The 23,207-nt window shown below is 36.0% G+C and overlaps 2 protein-coding genes across 2 annotated transcripts in view; both read left to right on the top strand.

Moving 5' to 3' along the window:
* The first annotated feature begins 6 nt into the window (after window positions 1–6).
* LOC141292414 (dixin-like) lies at window positions 7–10,383 on the top strand. The gene is made up of 15 exons (XM_073824429.1): window positions 7–106; window positions 197–286; window positions 668–721; window positions 3,936–3,986; window positions 4,124–4,228; window positions 4,340–4,393; window positions 4,988–5,080; window positions 5,487–5,558; window positions 5,690–5,755; window positions 5,830–5,991; window positions 6,088–6,154; window positions 7,320–7,428; window positions 8,328–8,436; window positions 8,899–8,978; window positions 9,057–10,383. Exons 1-15 carry the CDS (start codon window positions 71–73, stop codon window positions 9,061–9,063), a joined length of 1,155 nt encoding a protein of 384 aa, XP_073680530.1. The 5' UTR covers window positions 7–70; the 3' UTR covers window positions 9,064–10,383.
* Window positions 10,384–12,101: 1,718 nt separating this feature from the next.
* LOC141292687 (probable ATP-dependent RNA helicase DDX10) overlaps window positions 12,102–23,207 on the top strand; it is a 38,121-nt gene continuing 27,015 nt past the window's right edge. Inside the window, exons 1-10 of the mRNA XM_073824722.1 lie at window positions 12,102–12,348; window positions 12,772–12,832; window positions 12,914–13,044; window positions 14,613–14,771; window positions 14,865–14,985; window positions 17,735–17,924; window positions 20,035–20,161; window positions 20,297–20,459; window positions 20,991–21,075; window positions 21,780–21,881. Of these exons, the coding sequence (XP_073680823.1) occupies window positions 12,163–12,348; window positions 12,772–12,832; window positions 12,914–13,044; window positions 14,613–14,771; window positions 14,865–14,985; window positions 17,735–17,924; window positions 20,035–20,161; window positions 20,297–20,459; window positions 20,991–21,075; window positions 21,780–21,881 (1,325 nt within the window). The 5' untranslated portion in view covers window positions 12,102–12,162. The remainder of the gene's footprint in view (window positions 12,349–12,771; window positions 12,833–12,913; window positions 13,045–14,612; window positions 14,772–14,864; window positions 14,986–17,734; window positions 17,925–20,034; window positions 20,162–20,296; window positions 20,460–20,990; window positions 21,076–21,779; window positions 21,882–23,207) is intronic.

Below are 23,207 nucleotides of genomic sequence, written 5' to 3'. Positions count from 1 at the left end.
TGATGGTCTAGCTGGTGGTTCCGTATGGGAGGACAAACTGTGTGAGCAGCAGGAGCAGCTGGAGAGGGAGATGCAGGAGGCACGGAAAATGGTGTCTAGCCTACAGGTGACACTAACATCTATCATCTCCTAATTTCGTTTGAATTGCTTCTAGAAAGCTTGTGGCACATAACAGATGTTTTTGTGTGTTTTATAGGCTCTCCTTCTCCACGGTTCATTACCTGAGGATGATCAGGAGGTGTCTCTCAGCCTGGGTGAGGGAGTTGAAAATGCAGAGCAGCAACTGGTGCGTATTTTTATTTTTGTTACAGCCTTGTTTTACCCCAAATTGGCCCCTTCCATATCCTGCATATCCTTGATAATATGTGACTTCCTATGCCCCTCCTTCCCCCTCATCTCTCTCATTCTCTCTTGCTCGTTCACTAAGCTCTGTCAGGGTAGATCATGTTACTCTCATGGTGAACTTTGCTTTGTTTGTGGGAGAGACGCAGGTATCCGTTTCTCTGCTTCTCTCCTACGGTTTCTGTTTCTGTCGTCCCATTTCTTTTTGGTTTTCTGTAAGGTTGTCGTGTAAACTAGTTCCTTCTCTGTTTAGTGTAATATGTGTGTTGTAGTTATGGTGGTTTTGTTCTGAAGTAGTAAAAATTCTTCTGTTGTTGAGCTACAGGTTGTAATACGAAGTCGCCTGGACCAGAGCATGGAGGAGAGTCAAGAACTAAAGGTGGGCATTCATAGTATTTTTGTTCTGGGCTGGGCTTTTTTGAGTGTGGCAATCATGTATTATTTATACAGGATTTAGTATTTGCAGCAGGATAAATAAATCTATGTATAATATAAATATTACATAAATATATATAACACACTATTAAAAAAGTGTGAGTTCTGGAAAGAATTGAGTACTTTTATTCATCAAGGACATGCTAAATAAATCAAAAGTGACAGTAAAAACATTTATATTTATTTATGTTTCAAAAGAATTCTATTCAAAATAATAAGCATATTAGCATATTAATGATTTCTGAATGATTATGTAACACTGAGGACTGAAGTAATGACTGCTAAAAATTCAGTTTTGATATTGCAGGAATAAATAACATTTTAAAATATATTAAAATTGAAAACATTTTGAATTGTAATATTACTGTTTTACTATAGTTTTGACTTGGTGAGCATAAGAGACTCATACTTGTTTTAATGTATTTTTTAGTATGGTTTCAGTTTTTTTGACTATTTTATGATGTTATGATCACTACATAATCTTTGTGGTAGGTTTGATCTGAAATAACACATTTTATAGTTATTTACAGTTGTGGTCAAAAGTTTACATACACCTTGCAGAATCTGCAAAATGTTAATTATTTAACCAAAATAGCAGGGATTATACAAAATGCATGTTATTTTTTATTTAGTACTGACCTGAATAAGATGTTTCACATAAAAAAAAACATTTACATATGTCACAAGAGAAAATAATAGTTGAATTTATAAAAATGACCCTGGTCAAAAGTTTATAGTCGTGGCCAAAAGTTTTGAGAATGACAGAAATATTAGTTTCACAAAGTTTGCTGCTAAACTGCTTTTAGATCTTTGTTTCAGTTGTTTCTGTGATGTACTGAAATATAATTACAAGCACTTCATAAGTTTCAAAGGCTTTTATCGACAATTACATGACATTTATGCAAAGAGTCAGTATTTGCAGTGTTGGCCCTTCTTTTTCAGGACCTCTGCAATTCGACTGGGCATGCTCTCAATCAACTTCTGGGCCAAATCCTGACTGATAGCATCCCATTCTTTCATAATCACTTCTTGGAGTTTGTCAGAATTAGTGGGTTTTTGTTTGTCCACCCGCCTCTTTAGGATTGACCACAAGTTCTCAATGGGATTAAGATCTGGGGATTTTCCAGGCCATGGACCCAAAATTTCAATGTTTTGGTCCCCGAGCCACTTAGTTATCACTTTTGCCTTATGGCACGGTGCTCCATCGTGCTGGAAAATGCATTGTTCTTCACCAAACTGTTGTTGGATTGTTGGAAGAAGTTGCTGTTGGAGGGTGTTTTGGTACCATTCTTTATTCATGGCTGTGTTTTTGGGCAAAATTGTGAATGAGCCCACTCCCTTGGATGAGAAGCAACCCCACACATGAATGGTCTCAGGATGCTTTACTGTTGGCATGACACAGGACTGATGGTAGCACTCGCCTTTTCTTCTCCGGACAAGCCTTTTTCCAGATGCCCCAAACAATCAGAAAGAGGCTTCATCGGAGAATATGACTTTGCCCCAGTCCTCAGCAGTCCATTCGCCATACTTTTTGCAGAAGATCAATCTGTCCCTGATGTTTTTTTTGGAGAGAAGTGGCTTCTTTGCTGCCCTTCTTGACACCAGGCCATCTTCCAAAAGTCTTGGCGTCACTGTGCGTGCAGATGCGCTCACACCTGCCTGCTGCCATTCCTGAGCAAGCTCTGCACTGGTGGCACTCCGATCCCGCAGCTGAATCCTCTTTAGGAGACGATCCTGGCGCTTGTTGGACTTTCTTGGATGCCCTGAAACCTTCTTAACAAGAACTGAACCTCTTTCCTTGAAGTTCTTGATGATCCTATAAATTGTTGATTTAGGTGCAATCTTAGTAGCCACAAAATCCTTGCCTGTGAAGCCATTTTTATGCAACGCAATGATGGCTGCACGCGTTTCTTTGCAGGTCACCATGGTTAACAATGGAAGAACAATGATTTCAAGCATCAACCTCCTTTTAACACGTCAAGTCTGCCATTCTAACCCAATCAGCCTGACATAATGATCTCCAGCCTTGTGCTCGTCAACATTCTCACCTGAGTTAACAAGACAATTACTGAAATGATCTCAGCAGGTCCTTTAATGACAGCAATGAAATGCAGTGGAAAGTTTTTTTGGGGATTAAGTTAATTTTCATGGCAAAGAAGGACTATGCAATTCATCTGATCACTCTTCATAACATTCTGGAGTATATGCAAATTGCTATTATAAAAACTTAAGCAGCAACTTTTCCAATTTCCAATATTTATGTAATTCTCAAAACTTTTGGCCACGACTGTACATATGCTTGATTCTTAATACTGTGTTGTTACCTGAATGATCCACAGCTGTGTTTTTTTTTTTTTTTTTTGTTCAATGATAGTGAGTGAGTCCCTTGTTTGTCCTGAACAGTTAAACTGCCCACTGTTATTCAGAAAAATCCTTTAGGTCCCACATATTCTTTGGTTTTTCAGCATTTTTGTGTATTTGAACCCTTTCCAACAATGACTATATGGTTTTGAGATCAATCTTTTCACACTGAGGACAACTGAGGGACACACATGCAACTATTACAAAATGTTCAAATGCTCAATCCTTCTGTAATAGTTGCATATGAGTCCCTCAGTGTAAAAAGATGGATCTCAAAATCATACAGTCATTGTTGGAAAGGGTTCAAATACACAAAAATGCTGAAAAAAAACAAAGAATTTGTAGGACCTGAAATATTTTTCTGAAGAACAGTGGGCAGTTTAACTGTTCAGGACAAACAGGGGACTAAGGGGACAACTATCACTGAACAAAAATAAACACAGCTGTGGATCAATCAGGTAACAACACCATACTATGAATCAAGTGTATGTAAACTTTTGAACAAGGTCGTTTTTATGAATTCAACTATTATTTTCTCTTTTGGACTATATGTAAATGTCTTTTATGTGATATGTCTTATTCAGGTCAGTACTAAAAACATGCATTTTGTATGATCCCTCTTATTTTGGTTAAATAATTAACATTTGGCAGATTCTTCAAGGTGTATGTAAACTTTTGACCTCAACTGTATTTATGTGCTAATCTTGCCAAGTCTTGTTAATTTTTTTTTATAATATATCTAAGCTGTAAAGTCTCTCTAGAGTTATTTTCTTTATTTATATTATAATTCCATGCAGAGGGAGCTATTGAGGTTCAAACAAGAGGCTCGCAATCTGCAGGGAGTGAAAGTAAGTCTTGCATACCTCCAAACTCCACAATCACATAACTAAGAATTCAACTTATTTATATGTCTCATACTATCATAAAGCAGAACAAGTTAGATATGTGAGTTGAGATTGATTGACTCTGCTGTGTCATCACTCAGGATGCTCTTCAGCAGCGTATGGCTGTGCAGGAGTCCTCAGTCCTGCAGCTCAAACAGGAACTCCTGCGTACCGGTATGGCCAAAGACGAGCTGGCGGGACAAAATGTGAGCGCATGCAACTGAGACCTGACATTTTTGTTTTTATGCTATGCATATTAATTTGCATAGCATATCTGACACCAGTTGTCAATTATTATCTGTGTATTATTTTCTCAGGCCGAGCTACAGAGGAAGCTAGAGGAGAGGAGCAGACTTCTCAGCGAATATAAGGCATGTCTTGTTTTGCAAAATATAATTTAAAAACATTTTACCATAATCTATAGTATGCATTCTAATTCTACTGTTCATAAGTGTTTTCAGTTGTTTTTATATAAATTATAGTGTTTTCTAGTTTTAGTGATATTTAGTGGACATTAATTACTCACCCTCATGTCGTTCCAAACCAGTAAGACCTTTGTTCATCTTTGGAACACAAATTAAGATATTTTTGATAATCTCAGAGCTTTCTGACCCTGCATAGATTGCAATGCAACTACCACGTCCAAGGCCCATAAAGGTAGTAAGGACATTGTTAAAATTGTCCATGTGACATTAGTGCTTCAACCTTAGTGTTATGAAGCTTTAAGAATACTTTTTGTGCACAAAGAAAACAAAAATAACACCTTTACTCAACAAGTTCTTCTCTGAACAAGTTACTTGGCTGTCCCTGCAAGGTCAGAAAGCTGAGAATGAGTGGATTGTAGCCTAATAAGCTACAATGTAGCATCCCCACATTAAAGTATGCTTTTTTATAATAAAACTTTGCTAGTTACACCACATCTTTTCCTAAAATGCATTTAAATTTACTGTCTATATGGTGTACAGAAAGAACTGGGCCAAAAGGATCGACTTATGCAGCAGCAACAGCTGAAGCTGGATGAGGCACTGCGCAAGCTGACAGACAGCAGCAGCCAGCAGGTATGACATCAAACACAGCCCTGCAGACGCAACTACCATAGCAGATGTGAAACAGAACTGCATGATGGGAATGGAAATGCAGGATAGTGCAGGATTTGTTTATGAATGAATGCATGTCAAGTATACTGTACAGCTATTATAGCTTAAAACTAAGTGTTTGGGTTTTATGTAAATTTGTCTCATTAATAAATTAATATTAAAGAACTAGTTTACCCAAAAATGAAAAATCTGTCATTAATTACTCACCCTCATGTCGTTTCAAACCCGTAAGACCTTCATTTATCTTCAGAACACAAATTAAAGATATAAAATATATATTATTTGTATTTAGAAGATGAATGAAGGTCTGACAGAATAGTCATTTTTGGTTGTTCAGTCTGAATGAGAATGTTTGTATGTTTGTCAGGCTTGCCTGCAGAGGGAGCTGGAGCACAAGGAGAGTATTCTCAAAGAGCTAATGAGCCATGAGACCGAGGAGGTAACAGGCCTATAAATAATACACAATTCTCCCCACAGCTGTTTGTTTCCACACATTGCAGAGTATGTTTAGTGCTTCCATAATTTATCGCAGTTTCAAGTAAAGACTTGTCATTCTGTCGTCTGTTTCAGCTTCCTGGCTCACAAAACAACGGCTACTCACACCCACCCGTCACAACATCAAAACCACACCATGGGGTAAATAAGCCTAAAGCCTTTTTTATTTTTTTATATCATATCTATGAAAATTTATGTAATAGTGTCTCTTATAGGCTGAGGAGCTCCAGTTAGTAAGAGATGCTCTGCGTAGTTTGAGAAACAGCTTTGGAGGTCACGACCCTCAGCATCACACACTGGACACCCTTGAGCAAGGTGTGGCCAGCCTGATGGATCGCCTCTATGATCTGGAAACACGCCACAAACAGGAGAGGAGGGTATGAGGAATGTTTATCCATTCTCACACAGAAGGTTTTGCACCTGATCTACATTTTCCCAGAATTCTGTTTTCAAATCAGTCTGTTTGTCTGTAGACCCGAGGCAGATCTCCAGGACATAAAGCATCTCATTCAGACAGAGACTCCTGGCCTCCTACTTCAAGTAAGCATACATTTGAAGTCCAAAGTTTACATACACCTTGCAGAATTTGCAAAATGTAAATTATTTTATCAAAATAAGAGGGATCATACAATTTTTTTTATTTAGTACTGACCTGAATAAGATATTTCACAAAAAAGATGTTTACATATAGTCCACAAGAGAAAATAATAGCTAAATTTATAAAAAGGCCACTGTTCAAAAGTTTACATACACTTGATTCTTAATACTGTAAATACTTTTGTTGTTGTTGTTTAGTAATAGTTGTTAATAAGTCTCTTGTTTGTCCTGAACAGTTAAACTGCCTGCTGTTCTTCAGAAAAATCCTTAAGGTCCCACAAATTCTTTGGTCTTTCAGTATTTTTGTGTACTTGAACCCTTTCTAACAATGACTATGATTTTGAGATCCATCTTTTTCACACTGAGGACAACTGAGGGACTCATATGCAACAATTACAGAAGGTTCAAGTGCTCACTGATGCTTCAGAAGGAAACACAATGAATTAAGAATGAACAGAATGAACGTGTACATAGCTACAGAAGCTACAGAACATATTTACATGTTTCCCAGAAAACAAAATAAGTTAAATTTACCTTGAATCAAATTCAAAAAAATGAATTGTGTTTCCTTCTGGAGCATCAGTGAGCATTTGAACCTTCTGTAATAGTTGCATATGAGTCCCTCAGTTGTCCTCAGTGTGAAAAGATGGATCTTAAAATCATACAGTCATTGTGGGTTCAAATACACAAAAATGCTTAAAAAAACAGAACTTGTGGGACCTGAAGGATTTTTCTGAAGAACAATGGGCAGTTTAACGGTTCAGGACAAACAAGGGACTCATGAACAACTGTCACTAAACAAAAAAAAAAATTCTATATGTAAATGTCTTTTATGTGAAATATCTTATTCAGGTCAGTACTAAATAAGAAATAACATGCACTTTGTATGATCCTTCTTGTTTTAGTAAAATAATTAACATTTTGCAGATTCTGCAAGGTGTATGTAAACTTTAGACTTAAACTGTACATTTTAATCTCAAAACACCTCAGTAGAGGAAACAACAAAATAATTTGAATATGAAAATCATTTGTACTTGAACGATTTCTCAGCAGGTATATTGCTGGTTAACACTACTAAAGTAGAATAATCTTTTCTGCTCTCTTACAGAAATGGCTCATTCTCAGAGTAGCCCTGCATTAAACTCTTCAGCTTGCACCAAAGTCCTGTACTTTACTGACCGCTCACTCACGCCATTCATGATCAACATCCCCAAGAGGTCAGTCAAACTGTGTTACACATACATGTGGCTTAAGTGGATCTTCAGCCTTAAAGGGAACCCTGGATTATAAGACTTGTATGGCTTAGTATAACGTAAATGTTGTCTTCTACTGAAATATGTAGTAGAAAACCAATAAAAGATTTACAGTATTTAAAAAATCCACATTGCTTTATACATATTTTAGACTATGGGGGGCACCATTATTCTGTGAGCTACTGGTGTTACCTGTTGCTATTTTTACCGCAACACAACTCAAATATAATACACAAAAACATGGAATACTGATACAGTGACCACAGAAAGAGCTTGTGGATGGATATAACCATAAATGATTAAACCAAATGCTATACCATCGATTTTTCCCCACAAGAAGTCTAAACGCCCTCGGATATCGAGTGAAATCTGCACTTAGAATCTTGACAAGCTGTGCATGTTTACATCCTGTCAGGATGGCATCTAGTGTTTCTTTTCTCATCTGTTTGTAAGCTCTTTCAGTATCTGTGGTCTACTAAAAGCCTCAAAGGCATCAGGGCTAAAGTGGCGAGAACAAAGACGCAGGTCTTTAGGAAGTTTTATTCGTCCACAGGCATCTTCTCAATTTTTTCTCCTCTTCTTATCACTAGGAAAGCAGTGAAGATATACATCACTTTTCTTGTTGTCCTTCAAATGAAAATGACTACCAAAAGCCACACAATGTGGCAATGTATCAGTTTTTTTTTCGAGTTGTGTTGTGGTAAAAATAGCAACAAGTTTTCTACTACATATTTTCGTAAGAGACATCATTCACGTTATGTGAAGCCATTCAAGTCTTAATACTCTGGGTTCCTATTAAATCACTGTAATGTAGTATACTTTAGATATGTGCTATCAAATTTTTCATTGTCTTATGTCAACAGGCTTGGGGAGGTCACCCTGCGAGACTTCAAGGCTGCTGTAGATCGGGAAGGCAATTATCGATACCATTTTAAAGCACTGGATCCAGAGTTTGGCACTGTAAAGGAAGAGGTATTGCCACTTAATCAGTCTGTAATCAGGATGTTTTTTACATATTTTAATTATGTAGAGGGTCTTTAAATATTTTTTTGGACAGTGGGGACTTTTAAAGAGATAGCTTACCCAAAAATGAAATTCTGTCATTAATTACTCACCCGTATATTGTTCCAAACCCATAAGACCCTGGCTCATCTTCGGAACGCAAATTAACATATTTGTGATTAAATCCAATGCATAGACATTACGGTTGAACCACTGATGGACTATTTTAAGGATGTCTTTACTACCTATCTGGGCATTGAACGTGTCAGTTGCATTGCTGTCTATGCAGGGAAATCAGAAAGCTATCGAATTTCATCCAAAATATCTTAATTTGTGTTCCAAAGATGAACAAAGGTCTTACGAGTTTGGAAAGACATGAGGGTGAGTACATATATTGTATAACATCTAAAAAGGACCTATGGCTTCTCCCAGGTCTTCCAGGATGATGCAGTGGTGCCTGGCTGGGAAGGGAAGATCGTGGCCTGGGTAGAAGAGGATCATGGGCAAAGAGGGTACTGCATTCACCTATACAGCTAATACCACATCTGTTTCTCACCATTTAAGCTCACTCTCTCTATTTTCCTCGACAGGACCTAACACAAGTCAGCCAGAAGCTGTCAAAGGAAATGGAGACATGTGTGCCAAAATGAAAAAACATTGATTTGTAACCCAAATGTACAGAGGATGGAGCTTTAGTTCCCTAAGAAAGTCCCACCCATCTTTACTCTATCCTGCATGAGCTGAACAGCAGAATGAACCTGAAAAAACGCCTGAATGGATCGCCAGGGGTAGTCCTGTCCAGACCAGTATTACACAAACATAACTATAGAGGATGGGAAAATATTTCTGATCTCTTTTAGGGGTCTTGCCATAGAACAGATATCCATTCAAATGCTTTACGAGCAGACAAACTCTTCACTGTGATGGAGGAGCCTTTTGTTTGTCATGCTGGATTTCTCAATATACCTGTTTTAGAGTAGGTTCTGCCAGAGTACTTTTCTATTTCGATGAACCAAAATTGAAATAATTTTGCTGTGGGAAGAGACAAGTAGGTAATCTTGCCTGTCAAGAGTACTTGTATGAATGTGGTTATGAATCATAAGAAAGAACAGCAGTGAAAGTATGCGAGTATTGAGCAGAAAGGAGTTTGTAGTCTGCTGTTGCCTTGCTGTGAGATTTTTTTTATTTTAGAGAAAGAGTTTCCCTAAAATTGTCACATTCTGAAAGTTCTAAAAAGATGTAAAATCCTCTCCAAGGACCAAAGTGTTGCTTTTTGATATAAGATCTTACAATGCCATTCAGTGTGTCTTTTTTAAGAGCTCTCAGTTTAAACATAAGTTGTTTTTTTTTTGGTATGCATGTCTTTTAAGAGTCTGCTCAGAAGATGTCTGTATGGCATAAATGTGAAAATTACAGCTGATTTAGACCATAGCACAATATGAAATGTAGTACAGATGAATTGCATTATCGCTGCAGGCTTTCAAATGTAATTTTACTAGCTATCAGATGTGTTCAGCTGCACTGATTTGAGTTTACAGGAAAGTGCCTGGAATCTGCTACGAAACGGAGGTGACCGGGTTTGCCTTTTGTATTTTTGTTCTGTTTTATATTTATGTAAATATGTTAATATTTCAGAGATGGAGCGAGGCATAGTGCCTTCACATTGTATAAATGATGACCTATAAATACCGAATAATATTTTAAAAATATGAAAATGTCCCCTTTGTATCCCAAAAAGGCACATAATCACTCATCAGAGAAGCCTGTAGCTAACAAGAACTGTGTTGTTCACTCACAATGGATGGTGATACAAAAGACTGTATTCCATGACTGAAATTATGCTTTACCCTCCTGATTACTGCTGGTTGCATTCCTGGTTTAAGAAAAATGTTATTTGGTTTGCAAATAAACAGTTTGAAGCAGTATACACCATGTATGTTTTTGTTAAGCTTTATTATTAAATGTATTATTACCATTAGATGATCATTTCATATTAAGTGACCCTGGACCACAAAACCAGTCTTAAGTAGAACATGTATATTTGTAGCAATAGCCCCCCAAAAATTGTCGATTTTTCTTTTATGCCAAAAATGATTAGGATATTAAGTAAAGATCATGTTCCATGAAGATAGTTTGTAAATTTCCTACTGTACATATATCAAAACTTAATTTTTGATTAGTAATACGTATTGCTAAGAACTTCATTTGGACAACTTTAAAGGTGATTTTCAATACACCTTTAGATTCCAATTTTCAACTAGTTGTATCCAAATATTGTCCTATCCCAACAAACCATACATCAATGGAATGTAAGGTTTTTTTTTTCTCACTTTATTTCTCCCAATTGTTTATATCAGGGTCATTCCTGTGATTTGGTGCCATTTGTGTCCCTAAAAATGTTAAACAACATCAATTTGTAAAGTTGTCTTTGACATAAATGACACCTTTTGACCTTTAAGCATAAGGTGTCTGCCATTTTGATGATGAATACAACAGTTGATATGAGTGTGTTTTTTTTTAAGATTTTTTCACGTTGTTTGGTATATCAGTAATAGTTTTCTCTAATGTATATATATTTTTCAAGTATTAAACCATTAAAAAAATAATAAAGGTTTTTAGCTTGTCCTTCAAAATATTGTCCACCCTGTTATATTCGACTACTGGCCCTTTAAATGAAAGCTGGAAAAAGAAAATTACATTATAGCAACTGGCTGACATTATATTTTATCTCTAAATTGATGTGGTCAGCTTCAACATGTCCACCCTGTTAAGGGCAATATGAAAAAAGTAAATTCTTATTTTTAGAAATTGGACAAACCTTCTGTAATGGCTGATTTTAGGTCAAATTCTCCACCCTGTAATACTGTAGTGTCCACTGTTAAGTCAGAAAACCTAACAGGGTGGACACATTTAGTAAATGGATCCACTTATATACCTAAGGCTGACCAAAAGGCACCAAGTTGGGGTCCTAGTTTTGGTATCAAAATATTTAATTTCCATACCAAAACTACATATTTTACAGTCACTGTTATGGAGTTTGATCATAAACACAGCTTTAAAGCTTTCAGTGACCATTCTTCACAATATCTACCACAGTTTTATCACAGGTAGAATGCAAAATGTTTCAAAACAAGCTTTTCAGTCAAATGGAATTATGCAATATGTCAAACTTTTAACCATAGACTGTAGAAAATAAACCCGCGACAGTTTAAAGCCCAATTTTGTGGAAAAAACGCGGATTTGGCAACCCTACATCCAACACGAGCTGAGCGAAAATTATATTCAATATTAGAATCTTTTGTATGTCGGTTTGGATAAAAGCGTCTGCTAAGTGTAAATGTGAACTTTATCACTCGCAATTCTGACTTTATATTTGACCATTCTGAAAAAAAAGTCAGATTTGCGAGTTTAGTGTAATTCTGAGGGGGGGGGGGGGAGTCTGAATTTAGATAACAAGTAGCAATAAACTTTTTAAATGTTTTTATTCAATGGCGGAAACGGGCTTCCATATTCTAATCGAGTCTAAAATGTATGAAATATGAATCAAATGTTTCTCACCGTCACCGCTCCAACTCGTTAGATGGCGCTGATTCATTTATTCACCAACGCTTACTGCTAGCAAAGCATCTCGCGAAATAAACATTCACGTGTTGTTACGCTGTGAACACACTACCAAGTCAACAAAACACAGTGAAAATGCGGGATAAACAGAGTAAAGAGAAGAAACCGATAACCCATGACCCTGTGTCGGATTTTGAGAAATGGAAAAGTAAACACAACGTCAAAACGGAGCGAGTCAAACGAGATCGGAAGACCACTTTTAAACGCGACCATGAGGTGGAGAGAGAAAACATACAGAAGCTGTTGAAAAAATACTCGCAGGTGAGATATCATCAGGCTGATATATAAGCATTTATATACTTGTTTCCAGGGGTTACCACGTGTTTATTTGCCTGTTACGCATGTGTTGTTGAATCTGGCTTGACAGATCAGTCTTTTGACATTTAAAAGCAATGTTAGCCCTTTGAATATTGTGTGACAACATGATTGAAGTGTTGTTGATGATTGTTTGTGGTCAGAAAGTCTGTCAGCATAGGTCTTCGCATAAACATGATATTGTTTTGTTGGGGTTCAGTGGAACAGGCCACATAACAGATATGAATGTTTACATATCTAGGATTTGGGTGTTATACACCTTATATTTTATCTGTTGTTGTTTTAGAGATTCATAACAGTCCTGATATCCTTCATTAGACACCTAAAATCCCACTCTGAAGGTTTTGACACCTGTAACTGTTTTTCTAGATCAATCCCAAAGAGGCTGTGAAGTTCTCTGATTTTCCAATCTCAAAAAAGACTCTGCAAGGTGAGCAAACTTGATGATTGCATGCTAACATGTTCATTTATAGCTTATTAATCTTAATAATGATCTTGATGCTTTCATCAGGTCTTCGTGAGGCTCAGTACAGGCAGCCCACAGAGATTCAGAGGCAGACGATTGGCTTTGCTTTGCAGGGGAGAGATGTTCTTGGTGCTGCAAAGACGGGCTCTGGAAAGACTTTGGCCTTCCTCATCCCGGTAAGCAATAGAGCAGCGCTGATGTATTTTGTAGACCAAACTGGAATATAGCATCACCTTGGATCTCTTGGCAAAAGCCCAACTGTAATGGGTTTTTGACCAGAAACCCAACCAGAAACGTCATTGAATTCAGGACGATGGAACTGAAAGTGATACAATCTTAACTTATTTCAAAAGTTTATGGTCAGTAAGATGTATTTATATAAGCATGTATGTATTAAAAAAAATTAATAATAATATATAAATAAAATGTAATATTGAATTACAAAATATTTTGACCAAAAACCCATTGAGAAACCCAGTTGAATTCAGAATGATCAAACTGAAAGTGCTAAAATTGTCATTTATTTAAAACAGTTTGGGGATCATTTATTTATTTTATGTTATTAGCTTATTTATTATTTTGTTTTGTTTGCTTTTTTGTTTTGGAAAGAATTCAGAATTTATTAAAAAAATAAATAAAGCAATATAACAAAAACAATAATATTGTGAAGTATTACAAAATATTTAGTCCAAAAACCCATTCATTAACCCAACTGCATTTAGGAGACAAGACGTTTGGGTTCAGTAATTTTTAATTATTAACTTGTTTTTATTATCGTTTTGTTTTTTTTTGTTTTTTTTACATTTTATTTGCTTATTTTTATTGTATTTTATTATTTATTTGTTTTGTTTATTTGTTTTTGGAAAGGATTCTGCATTTATTTGATCAAAAATACATTAAAACAGTAATATTGTGAAGTATTACAAAATATTTTGTCCCCCCAAAAAAACACACTCAGAAACCCAACTGAATTAAGGATACAGGAAGTTTAAACTCAGTAATATTTAATTATTAGCTTGTTTTACTTTTATTTGGTTTTATTGTATTTATTTATATTTTGTTTATTTGTTTTTGGAAATAATTCTGCATTTATTTGATCAAAAAAAAAAAAAAAAACATTAAATCAGTAATGTTGTGAAGCATTACAAAATATTATGTCCAGAAACCTAATTGATTTTAGGAAGTTTGGGGTCAGTAATATTTAATCATAAACTTGTAATTATTTTATTTTTTACATTTTATTTGCTTATTTGAATTGCATTAATTTATTATTAATTTTTTGTTTGTTTGTTTTTGGAAAGAATTTTGCATTTATATTATTTGATCAAAAATACATTAAAAAAGTAATATTGTTGAATTCAGGATGATGGAATCGAAAGTGCTAAAATGTTAACTTAATTTTCGGGTTTTGGCCTCCAAAAATATGTCATCCTTGCAGCACTCTATACATTTCTGAGGTTTGTTGTAGTTTTTTTTTTTAAGAAGATTGGTGAGTTAATTGTATTTTGTGCTCTGTGCTTTATATTTCTTAGAATATGCAATATTTATAATATAGTATGATATCAATTGTTAGTTATATTTTATGTAAATATGTAATAAACCTTTTAGAGCAACAGAGGAGGTGGGAGCATAATTGATGACAGACTTTTTGACACTCTTTTGCTTTTAAATATTTAATCTGCAGGATTTTTCAAAATTCAAACATAATTTTGAAGCCTCTCTAATCTACTGTGACTGTCTCCAGGTTATGGAGTGCTTGTTTCGTCAACAGTGGACTGCGATGGATGGCCTTGGCGCTCTCATCATCTCTCCCACCCGAGAGCTGGCCTATCAGACCTTTGAGGTGTTGAGGAAGGTCGGCAAGAACCATGAATTTTCTGCTGGTCTTATAATTGGTGGAAAGGTGTGTGTCTCTAGTCTTTGATTAGTATGAATCTTGCTTAATATTTAATATTAAATTGTAAATAATTGTTTTTTTTTTTTTCAATGACTGCAGGATCTGAAAGAGGAAGCAGAGAGGATCCATCGGACAAATATCGTTATCTGCACCCCAGGACGTCTGCTGCAGCACATGGATGAGACGGTCACATTTCATGCTTTAGATCTGCACATGCTAGGTAAGAGGATGCTTAGAAAGTGTTTTAAAAACACCTTTTAGTTGTTTTGTTTTGTTTAATATACAGTTAAAATCAAAGGTTTACATAAGCTTTGCAGAATCTGAAAATGTACCAAAATAAGAGGGATCTTTCTAAAAATGCAGGTTATTTTTTATGTAGCACTGACCTGAATAAGATATTTTACATAAGACATTTACATACAGTTGCAATCAAAATTATTCAACCCCCCCAGAGACTGCAGTACTTTATAAATGTTTTTTGCTCTTTCTGAAGATCCAGGACTAAATTGCATCTACAACAGTTTTCTGGCATATTAAAAGTGATAATGTCAATATATAATGTAATATTTTTGAGTTATAGGATTTTTTAATAACACAGCTATGTCAGAATTATTCAACCCCTATTCAACATTGCTCTTTTAAGAGTTATTTTTATGGTAAGGAACAAAATTTTCTTAAATTGTCTTAAGCCTTTACAAACTTATTAAAAATGAAATTAGCTTGGGGTGTAAAACATAGTATACTCTTAGCCCATGCATGTGCTGAAGGTGAGTAGCAAATATGGTGAAGTCAACAAAGCTGACACCAAATCCATAGAGAAGAAATAGTTTGCTATATTAGAAAGTCTAAAACTACATGAAGATTTCTAAGACATTACATGTCCCTAGAGACACAGCTGGCAGCCGTATTCCTTAGATTAAAGTGTGTTGAACCAGAAAACCTTTGAGATTGTTGAACAAAAAAGCACAATATCGTAAAATGTTTGATCAGATCAACTGAGAAAAACTTGCAATGTACAGCCAAAGACTTGCAAGATGACCAGACGAAAGGAGGAGAAATATTTCAATGCTGTGTACAAGAGGAACACTAGACAAGTATGGCCTTCATGCTGAATCTTTCTGAATACCACTCTTGACCAAGAAGAACAAAAAGGCTGCCTTGAACATGCCAAAATTAATTTGGATAGACCTGTGGAGTGCTGGAAGAATGTTTTATGGAGTGATGTGTCCAAACTGGAACTTTTTGGATGTATGGATCAGTAGTATGTCTGGGTCAAAAAAGACAAAGCTTATAAGCAGAAGAACACTATCTCCATCGTCTAACACGGAGGTGGGCCAGTCCTGTTATGGGGTTGTTTTACTGTAGCAGGAAGTGGAAAACATGACCATACAAAGGATATCATTGATTTATTAAAGTATCAGACCATTCTGGCAAACATTGTGATGCCTTTTGTGCAAAGTCTGAAGCTAATAATCAATGGACTTTCCTGCAGGACAATCATCCCAAAGTATACATTCAAATCTACTTAAGCTTGGTTTAGTAATCAGTCATAGAATGTTTTTAAGTGGCCTGTTCAGTTTCCAGATTTAATTCTCATTGAAAATACATGGTTAAATTTGAAGCAAGCAGTGGCAAAGTAAAAACCAAAGATTATCAGTGATCTGAAAGCTTTTTCAGGGGAGGAATGGCCCAAGATTGCTGCAGAAAGGTGACAGAAGCATCTAAGCACTTCCAGGCAGTGTTTATTGGTGGTTTTAGAGAATAAAAGATTCTACACCAGATTTACTTTCAGGGGTTGAATAATTTTGAACATGAATGTTTAGAGCCAATTTGATTTTTTTTCCATTATTCACCAACTTACGTTCTCAGAATTACTCAAAAGTGCATTAATAAACTTTCTTTAATAGTTTATTGATGCCTTTGTTGAATTGTTTTCACAAAATGTTGTTCTCTGCAGCAAAATGTCTTGTAGGTCAAGGGGGTTGAATAATTTTGATTGCATCTGTATAGTCCACAAGAGAAAATAATAGTTGCATTTATAAATATGACCCTGTTCAAAAGTTTACATACACTTGATTCTTAACACGTAATACAAATTCTTTGGTTTTTCAGCATTTTTGAGTATTTGAACCCTTTGAACCCAATTATGACTGTATGATTTTGAGATCCATCTTTTCTCACTGAGGACTCATATGCAACTATTGCAGAAAGTTCAAACGCTCACTGATGCGTCAGAAGGAAACAGAATGCATTAAGGGCCTGGGGGTGAACATTTTTTGAATTTGAAGATCAGTGTAAATGTAACTTATTTTGTCTTCTTGGAAACATGCAAGTATCTTCTGTCACTTCTAAAGGGCAGTACTAAATGAAAAAATATGATAATTAGGCAAAATGTACACATCTTCATTCTGTTCAAAAGTTTTCACTCCCTAGCTCTTAATGCATCGTTTTTTCATTCTGCAGCATCAGTGAGCGTTTGAACTTAATTATGGCATATGAGTCCCTCAGTTGTCCTCAGTGTAAAAAGATTGATCTCAAAATTATATGGTCATTGTTGGAAAGTGTTCAAATACACAAAAATGCTGAAAAACAAAGACTTTGTGGGACCTAAAGAATTTTTCTGAAGTACAGCAGGCATTTAACTGTTCAGGACAAATGAGGGACTCATGAACAACTATCACTAAACAAAATGATGGCCAAGCTGAATTCTCAGCATCATTACTCTAGTCTTCAGTGTCACATGATCCTTTAGAAATCATTTTAATTTCCTAATTTGGTGCATAAGATGCATTTCTTATTATCAATGTTAAAACAGTGGTGCTGCTTATTATTTTTGTGGAAATCGTGGTATATTTTTGTCAGAATTCATCAATTAATAGAATCTGGCTGACCCCAAAGTTTTAAATTGGTTGCTCTTATTTTCATCCCCTTATTTTAAATAACATGACATATTTCCTCTTCTGTGGCAGTACTTGATGAAGCTGACAGAATTCTGGACATGGGTTTCGCCGACACACTCAACGCCATCATTGAAAACCTTCCAAAAACACGGCAGACCCTACTCTTTTCTGCCACTCAAACCAAGTCCGTCAAAGATCTGGCCAGACTGAGCCTGAAGAACCCAGAGTATGTGTGGGTCCATGAGCAAGCCAAGTTCAGGTAAGATAATGATTTTATAGTGATTTGTGTTGGGCATCTGTGCTAGTCAGTCTGCTCTTTAAGGATAAAGTTCAGTTCCAGAATTAAAATGTTTTGTGATAATTCACTCACTCCCATGTCATCCAAAATGTTCATGTCTTTTTTACTTCAGTCAAAAATAAATTAGGTTTTTTGAGGAAAACATTCAAGGATTTTTATCCATATAGTGGACTTCAATGGTGGCCAGTGAGTTGAAGATTTAAATTGCAGTTTCAATGCAGCTTCAATAGGCTCAGCACAATCCCAGCCGAGGAATATGTGTCTCATCTAGTGAAACATTTGGCCATTTTCAAAAAAAATAAAACAATGTATTCTTTTTAACCACAAATGCACTAATGACGTAGGTGGAAGAACCAACCCAGTGTTTACAAAGTGAACATGCAAAGAAAGTCAAATGCCCTTTACAAAACAAGGTAAAACAACAATGTTGGACAATTTTGAAGTTGGAGAAAATTTGATTAATTTTTCGCCCTACCCCACCTTTTTGTGTGACTTTTTCAATGTAAGAGCTAGTGCAATTGATGAGCATTTGTGGCTAAAAAGTTTGTGAATTTTTTTTAGAAAATTACCAATTGTTTCGCTAGGTAAGACCCTTATTCCTGGGCTGGGATCGTGTAGAGCCCTTTGAAGTTACATTGAAACTGCAATTTAGACCTTCAAATAGTTGGCCACCATTGAAATCCACCATATAGAAAAAGATCCTGGGATGTCTTCATAAAAAAACCTTAATTTCTTTTCGACTAAAGAAACAATTACATGAACATCTTGGAAGAAATGGGGGTAAGTATATTGTCAGAAAATTTTCATTATGGAAGTGAACTAATCTAATTAGAGCCATCTTTTCACACTGAGGACAACTGAGTAGAGCTGCATGATTCTGAATAAAATGAGAATCACAATTCTTTATTTTCACGTCTCTGTTCAAAAATGGGAGTAACAGTTAAGGGGTTAATGGATCGTCATGCTCATATATGGATCCATTGCTCTGCTGGTCCATAAATCTGGCACGATCAAAGTACTACTCTTTCAATATTCAAAGTGCTAATAGAGACCGAATTTTCCAAGCATGATACAGAGCTATCGACACAACTTATTATAGCCCACATACTAATAACAGCCTAGATATTTTATGTAGCCTAATTTGCGCGCATTGGGGAGTCGCTCTCTCAACGTGGGGTATTAAAATTGCTTTTGAATGGGTGTTTTACTTTTGGTTTCGTTTTAACGATCCCGCGAAACTCTCGACGGCACTGAGCGTGCATTCTACAATAAAAGAGATTACTTTAACAAAACCATTTGAAAGTGGGTGGACACCAACGGGATTTTAAAAAGCGTGTCCCCAGTGGAAATTACGCCGCTGCGTGAGTGGAACTCTTCCGCTGAGTTATCATTTGATGTGAATATAGTCCGCGTTGTACAGTATATTGAGACAGAGGCGCCATGAATTGCATCTGACAGAATGTGCGCTGAAGATGAAGTTTAAATGGTTATGTAATGTTGGAGAGAACGGCGAACCTGTCACTGCATCAGCTCACAGCAGTCTGTGCAGTAATTAGGCTAGCAAAAGTTTTGTAAAATATAAATAAAATATAATTGGCTGAATTGTATAAATGCTGGATTAAGATCGTGAAGGGGGTCGAATCGAGATCGCGATCTTTTAACGATTAATTGTGAAGCTCTACAACTGAGGGACACATATTCGGCTATAACAGAAGGTTCAAATGCTCACTGATGCTACAGAAGGAAAAACGTTGCATTAAGAGCTGGGGATTGGAAATTTTTAAACTGAATGAATGTGTACATTTATCTTATTTTGCCTAAATATCATATTTCTTTCTAATTTGTGTCCTCATTTAGTCAAACATGTTGTTCCAACCCTGTATGAATTTATTTCTTCTATTGAGCACAAAAAAGAACGTGTGTAACCAAACAGTTGCTGGTAGCCATTGACTTCCATAGTATGGAAAAAAGATCTGTGGAAGTCAAAGGCTACCAGCAATTGTTTGCTTACCCACATAATACTACAAAATGTCTTCTTATTTTTGTTCTAATACTCTGATCTTCTCTGCAGTACTCCAGCCACTCTGGAACAGAACTATGTTGTGTGTGAGCTGCACCAGAAAGTCAACATGCTCTTCTCGTTTTTGAGGAGTCACCTTAAGAAGAAGATCATAGTCTTTTTTGCCTGCTGCAAAGAGGTAACAACTCATATCATTTCTGATCTGTAGTAAATCTCAGGGTCTGTTTTCATAGAATGCAGTGTGGCTGAAAAGTCTGAAACCACTAGTTAAAAGTATATAGTATTACCTTTTTATGTGTGTTTGTGTGTGCAGGTCCAATATCTGTTCCGGGTCTTCTGCCGGTTGCGTCCGGGTATCTCTGTACTTGCTTTGCATGGCAAACAGCACCAGATGAAGAGGGTGGAGGTTTATAATGATTTTGTCCGCAAGACCTCAGCCGTCCTGTTTGCCACAGACATTGCTGCCAGAGGACTTGGTAATGGAAATTGATTCTGTTGACAAATGCACATATGTAACCCTTGACCCTTGACTTTTAAGTAGCAAAGGTATATTTGTCTCAATAGCCAAGAATACATTGTAAAGGTTAAAATTATTGATTTTTCTTTTATTTAAAAATCATGTTCCATGAAGATATTTAGCAAATTTCCTACTGTAAATATATCAAAACTTCATTTTTTATTAGTAATATGCATTGATAAGGACTTCATTTGGACAACTTTAAAGACGATATTCTCAATATTTTGATTGTTTTGCACCCTCAGATTCCAGATTTTCAAATATTGTCCTATCCTAACAAACCATACATCAATAAAACCTTATTTATTCGGCTTTCAGATCATGTATAAATCTCAATTTCAAAAAATTGACCCTTATGAATGGTTTTGTGGTCCGGGGTCACATACTGGCTTTCACTGACTGAAACTAGGATTGTCAGTTTAATATGTTATTTGAGAAATCTCAGCAAATGTTTTATTAATGAAGCATGCATTTTTGTTTGTGGTCCTAGACTTCCCTGCAGTGAACTGGGTTGTGCAGTTTGACTGTCCTGAAGATGCAAACACATACATCCACAGAGTTGGCAGAACAGCCAGGTAACACTGTTTTAATCTGTATTTAGTAATGCTTTGTATTACTAAAGCTTTGTAAAAAAATCTTAACAGGAATGTGACTTTCCACTAGAGTGTTTTATCTGTAACACTAGATGGCAAATTTGATCTGTTCCTCATCACTCCCATGTTTTGTGTACATATGGACCAATGTTGACATGGCTCTTACATAAAATCATATTTAACCACTGTACAGATTTGACTGATTCCACTGGATTCATGATAGATTAACAGCTGCTCAGCTATTGAGTTTTTCCATTTTTGGCTCTGGCTTGACTTGTTACGGTCTCACCTTGAGGGCAAGTATTAGGCCCTGCATAGCTACAGAAATATGTCAAGTTTCTCTGCGCTTAGAGCGAGACAGCACACACCTGCCATCCACCCAGCTGCCAGCCTCACTCTCTTTTTTTGTGCTACACTTGTCTTTTTAGTGTAGAATCGATATTCTCAGTAACTCCCCTTCATAGATCACCACCCTCAGCAGAAAGCTCATGAGCTTTAACACGAACACTCACAAAGCTGAGCGTTTAAAAAAAAAAGAAACGTTTGTGTGAGAGGCCTGTATTGCAGCAGACCACCTAGTGTGATCTTAAAGGGATATTTCACCTAAAAATGAAAATTCTGATTTTATGCACTCACTTTTGTAGTGAAATATTCCTTTAACACACACGTTCTCTCTTTCTCTGCAGGTATAAGGAGGGAGGTGAAGCTCTTCTTGTCCTATTGCCCCCAGAGGAGAAGGGCATGATTGCACAGCTTCAAGAGAAGAAAGTTCCCATTAACAAGATCAAGTGAGTGCATACCTCCCTTTACTTGTCTGTGTGACTGCATCAGTTGTGCAGTGAAAATAAGACGAGCTTGGAAATAATGTGTAGTTTTGTCAGTGCTTTAGTGTGTGAGACATGTGGCCTCTCTGGATGCTGGTTCATCAGTGTTTAGCACAGACTGTTTTCATATTGTGAAAAAATGGAGGAAGTCATATGCATGCTGAGAATGAAAGATGGCAGCTTAATGCAAGTGATCATATTAGATCATTATGATCAGTGATATCTGCTGTGAGAATGCAACTGCTGCAGTCACAGTCTCCACGGGCCTGATTTTATGTTTGCGGTTAGTCAGTGTTACTGTATTCACAGAAATATCCTAATTTAACCAGAATGCTCATTTAAACATTGGCTGGCTGAAATGGGCCAGAATTGGCATTTTTAAAAGCAGTATGTAATGATTTTAATTTACATTTCAATTAAAGGGATAGTATACCCAAAAATGAAAATTACCCCATGATTTACTCATACTCAAGCCATCCTAGGTATATATTTGACTTTCTTCTTTCAGATGAATACAATCAGAGTTATATTAAAAAATGTTCCGTCCAAGCTTTATAATGGAAGTGAATGACTTTTTAGATTTTGAAGTCCAATAAAGTGCATCCATCCATTATAAAAAGTACTCCACATGGCTACTAGGGGTTACGTCCTCCACAGGACGTAGATGTAGCATAAACTCCATTAAGAATATGCTAGTCTCGTGAGAACCACGTTTTGTTAACCGCAAAGGAAAACCAAACTCCTCTTGGGTTATATAGAAATCCTCTGACATTTTTCCTTAAAAATCCTCATTTCGTACAACACCTCTCTCCTATGAATGCGAGTATGACAGTTGGTTGGAACTATTATGGCAAAAATCATAATCAAGATTATTTTGGTCAATATTGTAATCACAATTATTTAACACGATTATGACTGGATCCAAAACTTTATATTAGTGATTTATTTAAAGATAGCAATACAACAGAAAAAAAAGAAACAAAAAAAAAAAAAAAAAACTGCTTTTTTGGGAAAAAAATATACTGAATACTTTTATGCAAGTCTAAAGTAGTCTAAAAGCCTACTACATTGAATGTGATTAGCGTCTTCACTGTAAGAATTAAACATGCTTTCTTATTAAAACTACAAAAGTCTTTCATTCAAGAGCAGTAAGTGATTTTTCTCTTTGTATTTTTACGTTTTATTAATATTAAGTACAGAGACGGCAGAAGGAATATTATTTATTGCTGCTTTAAGAGCCACACAGATCCAATATACTGTTACACACGCATTTTCATTCTCAACTGTTTA

This window comes from Garra rufa, chromosome 19 (genome assembly GCF_049309525.1).
Source record: "Garra rufa chromosome 19, GarRuf1.0, whole genome shotgun sequence".
Taxonomy (NCBI): Eukaryota; Metazoa; Chordata; class Actinopteri; order Cypriniformes; family Cyprinidae; genus Garra; species Garra rufa.
This window is presented reverse-complemented; position numbering and strand designations above follow the sequence as displayed.